The sequence below is a fragment of the Baudoinia panamericana genome (assembly GCF_000338955.1).
Source record: "Baudoinia panamericana UAMH 10762 unplaced genomic scaffold BAUCOscaffold_3, whole genome shotgun sequence".
In the NCBI taxonomy this organism is placed as follows: domain Eukaryota; kingdom Fungi; phylum Ascomycota; class Dothideomycetes; order Mycosphaerellales; family Teratosphaeriaceae; genus Baudoinia; species Baudoinia panamericana.
In genome coordinates this window covers 246,217-260,987 of record NW_006911259.1, presented here as the reverse complement: position 1 = coordinate 260,987, position 14,771 = coordinate 246,217, and the positions used below count along the sequence as shown (strand labels likewise).

Genomic DNA, 14,771 nt, shown 5'->3' with positions numbered 1-14,771 from the left:
TACTGTCCGAGCGTGGCCAACCAGTACGTGGAGCCCGGCTTTTTCCAGTACGGAAAGGTCGGTGGATCCTGCTTGCAGTATATGTACAACTGTCAGACAGACCCAGCTGGACTTTACTCCGCGTCGATCGCTGTCAACCAGTCTGTACACGTACGACAAGCGTGAGGAGCATTTTCCGGCCATAGGGTCCGTCGACGATACTGCCGTGCCCGCCATCGTACCTCGTCAGCTGCCACCGAATTGCAACAGCGCCGGTGAGGCGGTGTCTTAGCGCTCGGCGCCTTCGAAGGCTTCTGCAAGACATTTGCCGGGTGGCCGATCGTAGCTGACCAGGGTCCTCGCAGCGTCGCTACCGATGCTGGCATACTAGCCGTCAGCGCCATCCCATGCCCTTCCAACAATCCGGCTCCACTGATGAACGAAGGCGACTGCGACTACGCTTTCGACGCGATACTCTGGTATTGTGGGCCGGGCGCCGGGCTGACGTACGGAGGCTCATACACAGACGCTACCAAGTGCCTATCATGGACGCTGGATGCTATCACCGGCGATCCTTTCCGGTGATCGAAAGATGGGAAGCACACAAGTGGACTGAAAAACATCTCTACTCGTTCAAAACTTCGGACAATGTACAGCGAGCTTGCGGAAGAGCTATGAGCGTGAAGTCGGACAGCGGTAGGCGGTGCTGTACGGTAATACACGAAGGAGTGCCTAGCTCTAGCTTAACCACACAGATGCCATGAAGCTCAATGACAAGTTGTGTTCCTGACAGTGTTCATAGCCAATGCAATGTTACTGTACTCTGTCGTCCTTTCCAGCCAATGCCGTTGCTCGCCAGCCTCGGCAATGGCGGCATGGTTGAAGTTTAATGGCGGCATTGATCTGAATCGTCAACGCTAACGAGTAAATAACCACATTATTCGCCATGCATTCATCCAGTCTCCATCGTGCCACAGGCTGCGCTAGGTTCCACGGACAGGAAACCGACAGCAAAGATCGACCGCCTTGATCTGATATCATGGGTGTTGTCGTCTCCAGCACATCAACAACATCGCCATTCTTCCTCACAAGCGGCATCATTGGCTTCGTCTCCTTCGCCTTCACGGTCGGTACGTTCCTGCGCGTGCTCTGGGTGAACATCATGACGCTCGGCGAAGCTCCGCACGAAGTCCACTCCTTCCTCACAAATCTACGGACGGAGTTACAGGAGGAAAGGGCAAGTCTGAAGGTGATGAGAAAGGTCTGCAAGCGTCGGCAACGCTTGGCTGAGCGAGGTGGAACGTACGCGAGACTTGACAACGGCCTCGACTTGGACGATGTCACGATCAAGACGATGAGCGACGCGATCAAGCACTTGATCAAGCAATTTAGGGATATCGAGAAGCCGTTTCTTGAGCCTGGCGATCATGGCATAGAGGAAGGCACGAAGCGTCGGAAAAGGCGGCGGAGTAGTAGATCAATCAGTCCTTACGCGCATTCACCATACAACTCGCCTCCGGAGAAGGCGTATGCGCGGTCAAGGACGGATCATGACCGGTTACCGCGTTATGCAGACGAACGTGGATACGAGGATGACGATGACGACAGATACTGGGCTCAACGGACACGATACGCGCACTATTCGTTTTGGAAGCGGCTGGCGTGGATTTCCAAGAAGCCACAAGCGCAGAACTTATTTAGTGTTCTAAGTCGCGTGCAAACACGTCGAATAGCGCGGCAGGTCGGTGGGCTGTCGTATATCATCACTGAGTATGGGAACAGTGCGATAGAAACTGAGGAGATGGTGAGGAGGATAGATGAGCGGATGAATCGTTTCGTGGGTGTGAGGAGAGCTGATGAATGACAGAAGCAGCAAGATAGTATCACTTACAGCGGCATGTGCTCATCCGACCATCTAAAAAGCCTCTCGAATCGTTTGTTTGCTCCTCAAAAATACTTGACAACGGTTGCGGTCGAAATCAAGGCCGACGGGCAGTAACAGCACACTGCAGCAATCTGACACCTGCCTCCATCCAGCACGTCAATTGTGTCGGTTGAACTTATCTCGGTCCACACCAGCGTTCAAGCCGCTGTCGGCACGTGAATTACCGTACACCCATCCGAGTAGAGCCTCTTTCAGCGATGGGATCCTGCACTCTAGGAACTCCTGTGGCGCCATCTGCCCAGGGTATTTGCAGCTCGCTGCGCTACCGGTGGCTCGACACATCACGTTGCCTCGTCTCCTGTTATAGTTACGCCCATTATAAACAGCGAATTCGCCAGCGCCTACGAAGATCCACTTTATCTTGAAAGAACGACTTGGTGGCTTTTCGGAGGTGATTGCAAGCTTGGAAACCAGCTCAAGTTCGCTAGTACGAATGGCTTGGATTGCGGCGCGATCGCTTTTTTGTTCCTTCCCCGACCGGCGCCATTGCAAGACAAAATGGCTTCGCTTCCAGTAGTTCGCCCCTGCACAAGCATATAGGCTATTCGCCTCTCCGTGGACTTGCTTACAGGTGAGCAGCAAAGCCGGCGAAGGCGCGCTGGTGGTAGCGAGCTCGACCTTTTCGGTGTAGCAGCTGGCGAAGGCAAGGTCGTAAATGTGATTCCGGAATTCCGAGGGCAGCGTGAGGAAGTGGCAGGTTGAAGTCTCCATTGGCACACCGTGTTCGGCAGTCTTTGTCGTCGGTGGTGCTTTGATTCTTGAACAAGCTGTATGACAGTCAGTACTGAGCTTGGAGGTGTCAGATCAAATGGAGGATTTTACCTGTTTGCCGCTTGTCGACAAGTTACTAATGTCGTAGATATGCAGGCATAGTACTTACGCTTGCATTAGCTGCTGTTGACTGGAATGCCGTTACCCGGTAGCGCTAGACCGGTCATTTGGGAGGGTTTCGGTGCGAAGTAACACGAATTGCTTGATGACAAGAGACAGACTTACCTAGGTAGGTGGAGTTCAACAACACTAGCAAACAAGGCTTTGGTGTAGGCCGCGCGAGGAAGGCGCGTTAACAACGTTGCACGCAGGTTCATGCAAGATCAGAGTAAAGCGCAAAGTGGAAATGATGCTGAACAGCTTCTTGACTTGACTAGCAGCGACATACGTACTACGCGCGGCAAGCTGAACAGCTTCCCTCCTCCACTCTATCGTCTGCTGGGATGGACGTGCTGACGTGCAAGCAACGTGCCCGCTCTTGTCAGGTTCCTTCCTCTCCCTCTCATCTGCTCTCCTCTTCCTCCACAAAGCGTGCTCCGCAAGTACTGCAGAGTGCCCGACTTGTCGAAGATTAGCCGCATAAGCGCAGCGCGCGAGCGACACAGTAGCACAGCCACTAACAGACCAGCTGAAAGCGGCGTGTGAACGGTCCTCAGGGTTGGTGGAGAAGCCAAAATATGTGGATCGAAAGAGTGTGGTAGCCATTCAAGGTCGTCCTCTCCTGTGTTTCCGGTTTTGATCACTACTGCGTGACATTATCTGCAGGCGTTCACTTGCGGACGACGATGCCATGGCGGCGCGAGCGGCACGCAACCTTCTCCTCCTCGGACTCGGACGAGCAGTCGGAGCCGTCGGAGTAGCCGCAGCGGGAACCGCCGCAGTCGAGCTTGACGCGGGCGCCGGCACGAGTGATACCGTAGCGCTCGCATGTGCAGCAGGAGGAGGTGGAGCTGACGGAGGATGGGGAGGAGCTGTTGCTGCTGCGCGAGCTGGTGAGGGATGGGACATCGGAGTCGTCGTCGCTGTCCTCCTCCTCGCTCTCCTCCTCGGACTCCTCGTCGGAGATCTCGGCCTCGGCGAACTTGCTGGCGAGCTTCTCAACGTCGGCGTGCGTGCGGATGTGCGAGGTCTCGCCCGGGCGCACTGGCTTGGGTGACTTGATCTGGGAGGGCGAGAGAGCGCGGCCTTTTGGGACATTGGCGGAGCTGATGCGGCGGGAGTGGCGGGCGGCCTTGGCGGCGGCGCGGGCAGACTCCTCGGTGGCGGCGGCGCCGTTGGCCTTGGGGATGTCGAGGACGTTGAGCTTGCGGCCGGTGGTGGGCTCAGTGACGGCCTCGCGGGCCGGGTCGTGGGAGACGTGGTAGCCGTCGATGATGTAGTAGTACCAGTAGCGCTGGCCCTGCTTCAAGGTGTTGCCCTGGAAGCGGAAGGTGCCCTTCCAGCCACCAACCTTGGCGGCATCCTTGGAAAGGGGAAGCTGGCCGGCGTAGTTGTCCCAGGAGCCGAGCAAGTGGACGGTCTTGCAGTTGGCGGAGGTGCGGAGGGTGAAGTTAAGCTGGATGGCTGCCATTTCGATTGTTGGGTTATATTTGGCTTGGTGGGGGAAACGGTAGTGGTGGTATCGTTTGATTGAGCAAGAAGAGCTGGTTACTAGGCTTTACGTCGACCGGCGACGAGAAAATGCTGCTGCTAAATGGGGAATTCTTGGTATGATTTTAGGGTTTTGATATTGCTGGATGATCGGTGATCGTGCGTGTGGGCTGTATTAGTGAGTGTGTAGTATAGCGATGTGGCACCAGGCCTGTAAAAAAAGGTAAAAACAGAAAACGGGAGACGTAAAACCAAAGAATAGCTCTTGAAGATTGACAGCTTGCTGGAGAAGAGAGGAGGGGAAAGCGAAGGATGGACTCAGGCCATCTTTATGTCTATCACCCTGGCAGCGCAAGGAGCGCACAGTCGAGGTGTGTGCTGAGCTTACTGCGGTGCCACGCATGTGCGGAGGCCGGTGGCTTTTCCTAGATGCTGTGAAAGCCACTATTGGAAAGGTGCAGACAGCGCGAAGGCAAGTCGCTCGTGTGGTGTGCGTGGAGTGAAGTGGGAGAAGTATCCTGGGAAGCGCCTAAGGACATGCGATCATTGGCTGATGTGTGAAGTCTGGACCGTGCTTTGAGAGAGCACTTCGGGCAGTCGACCCGCATCTCATGCATATGGCGAATCAGACGTAGAAGCGCTCAATGCACGAAGGTGCAGGCGGAAGGACCGATCCTACTCATCACAACCCGCTTCTATCTGCGGACTGAAGTGCTGCGCGTGCTTTGCTCAACACGATGTGCCTAAGGTGCATGCCCTCGGTAACATTCGGCCATGTCAACATCATATGAAGATTCCCTGCGATGTCTTCGGCCCCGGCTAAGTGCCAACACACCGTACGTTGGCGGCTACATGCAGAGACGCCAGGAAATGTGCCATGCATCTGCGAAGCGTTGCTACGATGCAGCTCAGCGGCATCACGCTTCAAGCTCGCGGACTCGTCCAATGCTGAACGACAGCAGTTGTTGGATTTCGCAAACCATAGGAACACCCTCTTAGGGGAACGACGTCGAGGCTGCTGTCAACGATGCATTGTTGGTCCGGGGTGCTGGAAGCAGCCGCCAGCTTTCAACGCCTCGTCGCTCGCATATCTGTAGGTTTCAAAAGTCATATTGCGTGGTAAATCGTCTGCGACCATTCGGATAGATTGTTTTTATTGTTCTCGCTCTACAGTGTGTCCAAAGCGGCTCGTGAGCGCAGTGCGATCTACTTGAGCTCATTTTTCATCTCCTCCGGCGGCACACCCATAGCCTGCTGGTCGGACTTATCACCCATATCGTGGCGACCCGCCTCGAACACCTTGTCGAAGTCGTACTCGCTCCAAAGAATATCCGGGTTCAAACCGGCAAACTTCCACACGCCATCAATCCTCTTGTACCAGTGGGTGTTGTAGCTGTGCGCATGGCCCTTGACTGCGACCTTTGTGCGGCTCTTGTCAGTGTACTTCTGATGCGGCACGCGCAGCTGGTGGTAGCCGGTGATTTCATCCTCGCCCGTCTTCTCCCACTTGGTGGCACCGCAGAAGTGCTGCGTCATGAGGAGAGGGTCGCCAAGCACACGAGGGTCGGAGGCCATCGCCAAGTACTCTTCCGCCGGCATGGCTTCCCACAGCTTGTTGAGGAAAGAACGGTAGTCGATGCGGAGGGTAGGGGCAATGACGGTAGCAAGCTGGTCCCAGTTCTTGGTGTCGTATGAGTGCGCCCAGTCATGGTAGATGGCCATGCAGGCTTGGGCGTCTATTCGTTTGTGTTAGTGAACATTCTGACAGGAGTTGTTGCTTTCCCCGGCCCAACTCCCGCAAGCTATCAGGTACACCCTCTCAAGTGATGTGCAGGACCGTAGTCAAGCGTTCCATCTTCTTAGCAGCATCAACCGCTATAGGTAGGTGGTCTCGGAACGAGGCAATGCGAATGGGGGTAGCCAGCCTCCCCTTGAAGCCTCTGGGACCAATGGATGCGTCCACTTCTCGAGCTCATACAAAACAGGAGTTGCAAGACTTACCTTCCCACGAGACGGGCTTGGGCGGTTGGTAGCTCATCTTTGCGGCCTTGGAATCTTTCTCAAGGTCTGTAGAAAGCGTCTGGCGTCTTTTGCTCATCAAGAAGGAAGGGAAGGCAAGGAAAGAAGTGGGGGACTGGGTAGAGATATAGGCTAGAGGAAAAGAGAAGGCTTCACGTTTACCATTGCCAGAGCTCTCACCGCCTCCCCACCGCGGAGCCGCTCTTCGGGCATATACAGCGGGGCCGGGCCAAGAGTTGTATGTAAGCTATCGGTGTATGCTCGCTATGAAGACATACCGACTAGGCCGACAGAGCTGTCATCGCTGGCCTAGTCCTCTGTAAGACCTGGGTTACATCACCTCAGCGTAGCCTTGACCCATGTGTTTTCGAATAATGTGGTGGGTGTACCTGCGTAAGCGTGACCCTGCATCCTCGGTCGAGATGCGAACAGTTTCTTGGACGCGGGGCAGACAGTCGGCCATTTGATGGAGGAGCTTTTGATTCGGTGGCCCGGTTGCTCCCATTCGGGAAATTGTTGGTAAACACAGCCTTTCTTAAACATTGACCTTTCTAGCTCTTGTAAAGAGCCTTGTATTGGCCAAGATGGATCATGAAAGCCTTCGCACCGCATCTACATATTTGAACAACTTGCTGCTTGCGCGGGGTCTACTCCGCAACAGTGAAACGATCGACTTCGTCAAGCCGTCGAAAGAAAGCCGCGCGCAGATCATCAACCTCGTGCACGACCTCATACTGCGTGAAGACCGTAACAAGGAGCAGCGCGAGCATGTCGCGAACACCGTCCGCGCTCTCCGAACTGAGGATGCGCGAAAGACCACCGAGATTGAGAAGTTGAAGGAGAAGTGCGAGGCTTTGGCGCGAGATGCGGTACAGGCACGCACCGCAGAGCGCACGGCGAAGGAGGAGTGTAAGAAGGTCGAGCGAGCTATGAAGAGTCTACAAGATCAGGCGGGCAAGCTGAAGGCGAGTCTCGCGCAGGTGAAGACGCAATGCGCGAATGATGTCCGTAAGCGAGATTCAGAGCTGGCGCGGCTAAAGACGCACCTCCAGGGCCAGCAACGAGGCAACAAGGTTGGCGTAACGGCGCCGAGCATCACCATTGTAGGTGGCGCGCGGGCCAAGCCAGCTTTCGACGCTTCGGTCCATGACCTCCGCGACCCGGCGTACAGTTTAAAGCAAGAGACGACCGAGTTCCTGACTCAGCTAAGCCAAAGCCTGAGCGATGAGAATGACAGCCTGATATCGCTCGTGCGCGGTGCGCTAGAGACACTGCGCGAGCTGCTTGGCGTGTCTGCCAATCATGCAAAACATCCAGACAGTGCCGTTGGCAGTATGGGTAGCGACCAAGGCAGCAGGCAGACCAACGGCCAGATGCTGCACGCACTACCAACTTCATACGAAACTTTAGCCGCGGATGTAGAAAGTGCCCTGACAGAGCTCAAAACGATCCTCAGTAACCCAAGCTTCGTGAATGTGGAGGAAGTCGAGGTGCGCGACGAGGAGATTGCTCGCTTACGTGAAGGCTGGGAGCGGATGGAGGCAAGGTGGAAGGATGTCCTGCTGATGATGGAGAGCTGGCGCCGGAGAGTGGATACCGGCGACACAATCAATCTTGACGATCTCCGGATGGGTATGGGCCTGGTCTCGCCACAACGCCAGCGAAGTAATGTGCCAGAGCTTGAGCTTGAGCAGAGTTTTGTGGAGGGCGAAAGTGTGAGTGAGATCAGATTGCCTGATGTCACCGAGCAGAGCATCATGATGGAGAGTGCGAATCATCCAGCTTCATCGGGCAAAACCAGTCCGAAGCGAAAGCGCGACGTGCTCGAACCGCCGGAGCTGTTCGACTTTCCATCAACGCACAGAAAGCCTGTATCCGTGTCTTCTGCCAGGCAAACGAGCAGAGGACTGAACATGAGCCTTGACTCCCCACAGGCTGAAGATGAGTGCAATGGGAACGTCGAGAGTGGGCCGCACATGACAGTCGCCGAGAAGCTTCGTGCAGCTCAATGCGAGGCCGAAGAAGCAGTCGTGATGCGCACCAGCCATAACTCGCATCTAGCGGCTCCATCATACGCGGACTCGGGCTTAGTCACAGCGAAGGCGGCTGAAGTTGCGTCCTACGGCATGGATGGTGCAGCGGACGAGGAACTCGACGACACGCTTGGCAAGCTGGCTGCAAGTCCTATGGTGAAGAAGACGAAGATCAAAGGCAGGCCCAGGCGGAGGAAGAGCACGCTGAATCCAGAAGAGCTTGAAGCATTGCTGATAAGTGCCGATGGCTAGGCTTGTAGAGACTGTACATTGTCCCTTGTGGCCACGAGTGGCTGCAGTAAGCGGCTAAATTGCGTACGTTCTCAGATAAACACCCTCTTCGCCTCCGTCGTCCTTGCTTCCAACGGACAATAAGGACATTTCACCCTATGCTTCCCCCTCGCATGACCCTCCAAGCTTTCCTTCGCTATAACGTGCCCACACGGCAGCATCATGGGCGGATTCACATCGGTCGTCTGCTCCTTACTCACCGGACAAACGAAGATGGAGTGGAAAAGGTAGCCGGATGGCAATGGGGTCTCCACCGGCAACTCATTCACGCTCGTCCATTGCCCGTGCCTCTCCGCAATTATGCGTTCGACTTTGAGTAAAGTTGGTAGTGCAATGGTGCCGGCTGTGCATGCGGTATGGAGGGGTGAGCGAGACGGAAGAGAGAGGGTGGTTAGGTATGTCGATGAGAAGGAGGCACTGACGTCCTCCCACGCTGTGCTGTTGAGGAAGAGCGTTTTGTACGGTGACGAGCCGAGATCGGGGGAGAAAGCGAGAGAGCCAAGCAGAGCAGAAGTCTCTCGCATGTAGCGGTTGCTGAAGCTTGGGAAGGTGGTGCGGGCATAGTCGAGAGCTTGCAGGGGGCCGGAGAACGAGCCCTGAGACGTTGCGGAGGTGTATAGTTCCACAAAGCGGAGACGGCTGAGTTCGAATTCGAGGTTCGAGCCGCGGTTTTCGAGTTCGGCGCTGTGATTGCGCGCCCACTCGATGGCGGGCGTGAGGTTATGTTGGTTGCGGAGAGCGTCAAGAATGTGGTACATGTCGGCGAATTTCTTCTGCAAGTGGCCTTTTGCCAGCTCGCCGTAAAGCTCCTCGTCCAGATCGTCATCGTCCTCCATGTCCTCATCCTGTTCTATGAAGTCGTCCACCCATCGATTGGGTGTTCCTCTAACGACGTCTTGCATGTCGTCCTCCTCACGATAGGTCTCGTTGGCCGAAGCGGCATTTATCTCCTTGACGAAGGTGCTCGCTACATCGAATTTGCCTTCTCTGAGCAAATGCATGGCGATCGCTCGCTCTACGAGCCCTTTCTGCTCCGCACTACCCAGCCCACTCTCGCCGCCTACCCCAGCCGTTGGCAATGTTGAGCTCTTGAACTTGTCTTTCAGCGCCTTCTGATACTGGTTGAGGCCCTTGTTGACTTCCTTCAGATCATCCTCGATCCGGTCAAAGGACTGCTTTAGTGGGTTCTTCAGCTTCGCGATATGCAGTACTGGCTTGTCCGAGCCATTCGAAACATCATCGCGTGCCGTCTGTAGCATCGATATGAGCGCATCCACGTCGCTGAGCGCTTTCGATAGGTTGGACTTGGACTCCAGAGCTTCGTGGGCGGCGAGGATGGCTTCCATCTTACAGACTGTGGCTGACTTCAACCGGAACGGAATCTGGTTGTTCTAGTGATACACGATTGGATTTACACGTTCGATTATTGTGATCGCAGCCGCTGACGGAGCTGATAGTACATATAGTTGATTGAGATACGGTACAGTGTGAAGCTTGACGACCTGTGGCGTCCAGATGTGGCGCGGGCCTTTCCTTTGCTCGAATTCACTCATACATGTACACCATACATCCGGACCGTACCACGAACAGGTCTTGTAGGTCTTCACAGATTCATCCATCATCAAGTGTCTGCATGGACGATACACCTGCGCATGCGAACATGCAATGTGCGCCTCATGTTGCAGCGTGAAAGGACGACGTTCCAATCGCAACACATAACCGTGCACCAGTGCATGAGGTCTGAGCCGCATGATGTGCGCGCTGTAGAAGTTTTTGACATTACACATGGCCACCAGAGCCTCGCCTGGTGGTCCTAAGGTGCCGTTGCAGCCGTTGGATACCGAAGTCAAGCGGCCGTCAACCGCACCTCATAGCGGCACACCATCTGGTACCCGCCGAACGCCTCCGCGGGTCGATGCGACGCCTGAAGACACGGATGCTCAAGCACCAGTTCTGAAGCCTGGCCATCAGCGCTTCGTACTTACCGACCCGGTCGCCTTCCGTTACCTGGAGGAGGATCCATCCACCACCGTTCTGGAGCGGAGACGGGACCTTCACGGTTACGAATGCTACATCGTGGAACAATGGACGACTTCACGCACCCATCCTACTTTCGTAATCACGACCTATACTGGAGACCCATCGCATGTTGTCGTAGCTGGTGTGCTCAGTGTTCCTACGAACGAGCATGATTGGTCGCCACGCTTGCGTGTATATTTCAAGGCGTTGAATCAGTATCATGCGCGAAGACGAGAGACTCCACTTGGCATCCTGATGGTCACTAATCTCTCCGGCTTTCCTTCGTCTCTCACAGTCATCCCCGTACCTGGCGGTGACCTGCGCAAACACCGCTTCGACTTCTTCGTCAACGAGGACCTCAAGCGGCTTGGATGCTCCGGTCGTGTAGGCTTGACCCTTGCCAACCCTGCCCAATCGACTGTCGCAAAGTTCCATCAGCTCTACCGTACCTCGGACAAAAACGAGCTTTACAAGTCCGTTATCGAGCTTGTCAAGCTATGCCAGTCAGCGCTGATGCTCTTCGACAAGCTCGAGATAGACTACGCTGACGGTCTGCTATGCGACGTTACCGAAAGAGCCATCAATGACTGGTGGGTTGACATAGGAAGCGAGCAGTACAGTATCGAACCTCACGATGGTATCCTTGGCCCGACCACCGTCGCGGGGTTGCTTGGCTTGTTGATGGGCGCGCGTAACAGGCTGCATGCTGTTGGTGCGCCCGTTGCAAAAGATCCGTTCGATGTCGACGCCATGAAGCGAGGCATCAGCCACTTTCAGAAGCAGCAACGTATGCCCCGCAGCCGCCGTCTGGACCGCCGAACGCTGGACCGTCTGCACAAAGCCACGCAGAAGGCTGCAGAGCATGAGGGATGGAGCATGCCTAAAGTTATTAAAAACACCGCCGCGGAGCTCAGCGGCAAAGGTGGCGAGATGATCGCTGACGCAGTCGGGCGCAGAGATAGAGCCGGTCTTGCCGAGATCGAGACGTGTGATATCGAACGCTTCGTCGAATTGATCTACGGCGAGCGATGCAAGTGGCTGTGGCGCGGCAAGCCTATGAAGCATAGGCAGGAGACGCAGCGTCGCGAGCGTGCGGAGTCCGATGCTCGACCGCACAAAGGTCTGGTCTTCAAGCATGACGACCAAGGTGGCTTCACTTGGACGGCGCGGAAGAGCACCGCAGATGGTGTGCCCATGAGCGCGGTGGAGCGCGATGTGCCTGAGGAAGCTCTAACTCCCGTCGAAAGTAGTGACGACGAAACGAGGTTCAAAGTGTTCAGGCGGGCCACCGACCTAAAAAACGAAGCGAAGAGCGGCCTTGGCAAAATCAAGGGAGCAGTCGGCTTAAAAGGACATCAGCAGAAACCATCAGTGGACGAATCACCCACAACGCCAGTCGAGGAGAACGGCCCTTCTAAGCGGCGACCGCTGTTTCGCCGCGCACATAGCTCCCCGTTGAGCAGTCCAAACAGTCCAAGGTCGCCCACGCTCGATAGCAGACTCCAGGCATTGCACGAGCAGCGCAGCCGGGATGGTGCCGATGCATTACCAACGAGAGGGCAGCAGCCGCCACCAAGCTATCCAACGGCCTTCGCCCAAACAGTCGGCGATCCAAAGGAAAACTTCATGCCTGCTTCGCTTGGCGACCGAGAACAAGTGCAGGACAGTGGCGACTCTGGCAAGCCAGGAGAGTCTACGCAGCCGTCTGAGCGAACGTCGCGAGACCGGACCGCGGAGCCTTCTATTGCCGGATCTATCTATAATGGTGTAGATCTGGACGACATCTTACCAACCGGTCCCGGGACTGAAAAGGACGTTGGCAACCTTCTCAAGCGCACGATCTCCCTTAGCTATATAGCCCAGCCTGAGCAACGCCCGAACGACGCATACCCGCGCCACCTTAGCTTCAGTCTTGCGGAAGACAGCGTCCTCGTCCGGCCTGACGTGACCGAAGATGACGAGGGCTTTTACGATGATCCTACAGCTCAACTTGCCGAGCAAGAGTTCTTAGCCAAACAAGCCCACAATCTCCGCCAAGCGCTGAATAGCCTTCAAACCTCCGCCGCGCCTTGGACGCAATCTCAACTCCGCGCTCTTGACTCCTTGCTCGAACAAGCGGACCGTGACACGCAGCATCTTTCCGACATGCACGGTCCGTTCATCGAGCACGTCAACGTGCTACAGACGCATAGTGAGGGCGTGCTAAGGGCGCAGAAGGACCGTTTCGAAGAAGGTGGGAAGGAGATCGAGACTTTGATTGCCAAGCTGGACTACGAGATTGACGGCTTAAAGAGCAAGATAGATGACGTTGGAGCTGGTGTGCAGGACTTTGCGAAGGGAGTCGCGAGAGTGGAAGAGAGGGTACGGGAGTTGGAACGCGATGAGGAGAGGAGGGAGAGAGGGTCGTTTTACGGGCGGTGCGTTGTTTCTTAGCGTGCAGGATTCTTCGTCTTGGTTTGCTACTTAGCGTGGAGCATAGCTGAGGGATAATCAACACGGGTTCGACGAAGCTGCTGCGTCACAGTCCGCAGCTATGCGCCGCCCTCCCTCTCACCGCTGGTCCTGGCACCTGCCTGCAGGGTAGAGAATCATAGAACACCATGCCGACTGCGATTATCTTATTCAATTACCGCAGCTTCTGCCGTATTGATACCATCCCGCCAGGCTTTCCTTCCGACTGATCTTGACTGCTAGACCACACAAGATTGCCATTACTGTTGATAAAGAATCCTCCAAGTCCATCTTCATATCTCGATTAATCCACGCTACCGCCGGATGACTGCGCACGATATTGGCTACTGAGGCCAATTGTCGCCCGTTCTTGACGGCCGTCGGGCTATCCACAAATGGAGGCTGCGCAGGTGGCAGCATGACTGGACACTCTTCGTTCTCGGTTCGCGTGGGTAGCATTGTAGATTTCATCGCTTGTGCGAGACCTGATGTCCCGCGCTGCATAAGCTACCGTCAAACAAATACTCTTAAAAGCAACACTTCATCGGCCAAGCTTGCCGACTCCTGGTTTTGGTAGCTGCCGTATTCATGTCCTGCACTTAGTAGATGTCCAAGTCATTTGTTGTATGCTCCAATCCAATGGTAAACCTAAGACCGAGCTCGCAACAGAAAGCACGTATGTGTGAAGTTGTAAATGCGGAAGGAGCGAATGGTGCACGTGCTTTGAAGACTCACAGGCAACATGCGTTTACTTGACTTCATTATGAACTTTCAGTGTCCAGAGTCAGTACCAGTGTATGAGCATTCTCCCTATTGATTGATCCATCGGGGCACCGATCTTAGGTTTGCCGCTCACATCTCGTGGTACAGAGACCATGGGTAAACATACCGGCCCAACAATGAGAGTCCCTACAAGTCTGCATGGAGCGTCAAGCGCATTACTGGCTCTGATACTTCTTCACATGCTCCCAGAGCGCCGGATCGGTCTCGACTCGTACCTCGTCCTTCGAATCGATCTCGTGGTATCGCCGTAGATCCATTGGCTTGTCAAGTAGCGGAGTTACATATTTGTCGAATGTCTGCCAGTAGGGATTCTCCAGATGGTACCTTAGAGAGATCAGCTGCAGACGGGAGAAACATGGTGGAGAGCGTTCACTTCTGGCTTGACTCCGTTGCGTAACGCTCGATCTGCGTACTGTCAGCGACCCACAATGTAAGGTGTGAAATGACGAAGGCTCTGCTCGATTACAATGGTGAAAGCACGTTTGTCGGACTGGCTCTGCATCACAAACCTATACAGATATCAGCGTGAGCTGTACGGGAAGCCGGGAATAGCCATACCAGCTCAATGTTTCCTTGTCGTTGCTGTACACTTGTGAAGCTTCTTGCAACTTGGCTGTGAGCTTCATAATAGATTCTGCATCGTCCTTGGCGTAAAGATGCACCACGAGGCTGTAGGCGGGCATAATGGCGATCCTCGACGTGCTCTGATGTGGAAGAAGAAGAACGAGGAAAATGGAATCGAGAAGGCGAGGCCTAACGGTTCAAAATGAAGCTATGACGCTCAGGCTCGAACGAGCTGACAAAGAGGGAAGTTACGCCTGGCTCACACGGGTGACATGCTGACATCTGTACAGTCAATGATTATAATTGTATGTACTATTCTACATCGT

General features: G+C 55.0%; 9 protein-coding genes across 9 annotated transcripts; 4 read left to right on the top strand and 5 right to left on the bottom strand.

Annotated features, from left to right (window-relative positions):
• The first annotated feature begins 880 nt into the window (after nt 1-880).
• BAUCODRAFT_378039 (uncharacterized protein) lies at nt 881-2,061 on the top strand. Its single transcript, XM_007675693.1, has one exon. The coding sequence runs from the start codon at nt 1,019-1,021 to the stop codon at nt 1,841-1,843; it is 825 nt and encodes a 274-aa protein (XP_007673883.1). The 5' UTR covers nt 881-1,018; the 3' UTR covers nt 1,844-2,061.
• Nucleotides 2,062-2,998: 937 nt separating this feature from the next.
• Nucleotides 2,999-4,377, bottom strand: BAUCODRAFT_30954 (uncharacterized protein). Its single transcript, XM_007675298.1, has one exon. The coding sequence runs from the start codon at nt 4,263-4,265 to the stop codon at nt 3,465-3,467; it is 801 nt and encodes a 266-aa protein (XP_007673488.1). The 5' UTR covers nt 4,266-4,377; the 3' UTR covers nt 2,999-3,464.
• Nucleotides 4,378-4,995: 618 nt separating this feature from the next.
• On the top strand, nt 4,996-5,437 carry BAUCODRAFT_377890 (uncharacterized protein). The gene has a single exon (XM_007675692.1). It carries the CDS (start codon nt 5,089-5,091, stop codon nt 5,380-5,382), a length of 294 nt encoding a protein of 97 aa, XP_007673882.1. The 5' UTR covers nt 4,996-5,088; the 3' UTR covers nt 5,383-5,437.
• Nucleotides 5,438-5,491: 54 nt separating this feature from the next.
• Nucleotides 5,492-6,007, bottom strand: BAUCODRAFT_119992 (uncharacterized protein; the record flags this gene model as incomplete). The annotated part of the gene is made up of 1 exon (XM_007675691.1): nt 5,492-6,007. The coding sequence occupies one exon, from the start codon at nt 6,005-6,007 to the stop codon at nt 5,492-5,494; it is 516 nt and encodes a 171-aa protein (XP_007673881.1).
• An 881-nt stretch (nt 6,008-6,888) lies between these two features.
• On the top strand, nt 6,889-7,947 carry BAUCODRAFT_64383 (uncharacterized protein; the record flags this gene model as incomplete). Its single annotated transcript, XM_007675503.1, has 1 exon — nt 6,889-7,947. A coding segment is annotated over one exon (1,059 nt), but the record flags the coding sequence as incomplete, so codon positions are not given.
• Nucleotides 7,948-8,660: 713 nt separating this feature from the next.
• BAUCODRAFT_103080 (uncharacterized protein) lies at nt 8,661-10,104 on the bottom strand (the record flags this gene model as incomplete). The annotated part of the gene is made up of 2 exons (XM_007675690.1): nt 9,522-10,104; nt 8,661-9,422 (listed from the first exon to the last, which is right to left on the bottom strand). Exons 1-2 carry the CDS (start codon nt 9,972-9,974, stop codon nt 8,661-8,663), a joined length of 1,215 nt encoding a protein of 404 aa, XP_007673880.1. The 5' UTR covers nt 9,975-10,104.
• A 399-nt stretch (nt 10,105-10,503) lies between these two features.
• Nucleotides 10,504-13,011, top strand: BAUCODRAFT_55091 (uncharacterized protein; the record flags this gene model as incomplete). The annotated part of the gene is made up of 1 exon (XM_007675485.1): nt 10,504-13,011. A coding segment is annotated over one exon (2,508 nt), but the record flags the coding sequence as incomplete, so codon positions are not given.
• Nucleotides 13,012-13,188: 177 nt separating this feature from the next.
• On the bottom strand, nt 13,189-14,036 carry BAUCODRAFT_30949 (uncharacterized protein). Its single transcript, XM_007675297.1, has 2 exons — nt 13,988-14,036; nt 13,189-13,866 (listed from the first exon to the last, which is right to left on the bottom strand). The coding sequence occupies exon 2, from the start codon at nt 13,555-13,557 to the stop codon at nt 13,270-13,272; it is 288 nt and encodes a 95-aa protein (XP_007673487.1). The 5' UTR covers nt 13,558-13,866; nt 13,988-14,036; the 3' UTR covers nt 13,189-13,269.
• BAUCODRAFT_103075 (uncharacterized protein) lies at nt 14,037-14,738 on the bottom strand (the record flags this gene model as incomplete). The annotated part of the gene is made up of 4 exons (XM_007675689.1): nt 14,440-14,738; nt 14,348-14,390; nt 14,255-14,286; nt 14,037-14,205 (listed from the first exon to the last, which is right to left on the bottom strand). The coding sequence occupies exons 1-4, from the start codon at nt 14,562-14,564 to the stop codon at nt 14,037-14,039; spliced, it is 369 nt and encodes a 122-aa protein (XP_007673879.1). The 5' UTR covers nt 14,565-14,738.
• Nucleotides 14,739-14,771: the final 33 nt, after the last annotated feature.

Excerpts from the sequence above, each read along its gene's own strand:
- BAUCODRAFT_30954 (XM_007675298.1), bottom strand. The coding sequence starts at position 4,265 with ATGGCAGCCATCCAGCTTAACTTCACCCTCCGCACCTCCGCCAACTGC.
- BAUCODRAFT_377890 (XM_007675692.1), top strand. The coding sequence starts at position 5,089 with ATGTCTTCGGCCCCGGCTAAGTGCCAACACACCGTACGTTGGCGGCTA.
- BAUCODRAFT_378039 (XM_007675693.1), top strand. The coding sequence starts at position 1,019 with ATGGGTGTTGTCGTCTCCAGCACATCAACAACATCGCCATTCTTCCTC.
- BAUCODRAFT_30949 (XM_007675297.1), bottom strand. The coding sequence starts at position 13,557 with ATGCTACCCACGCGAACCGAGAACGAAGAGTGTCCAGTCATGCTGCCA.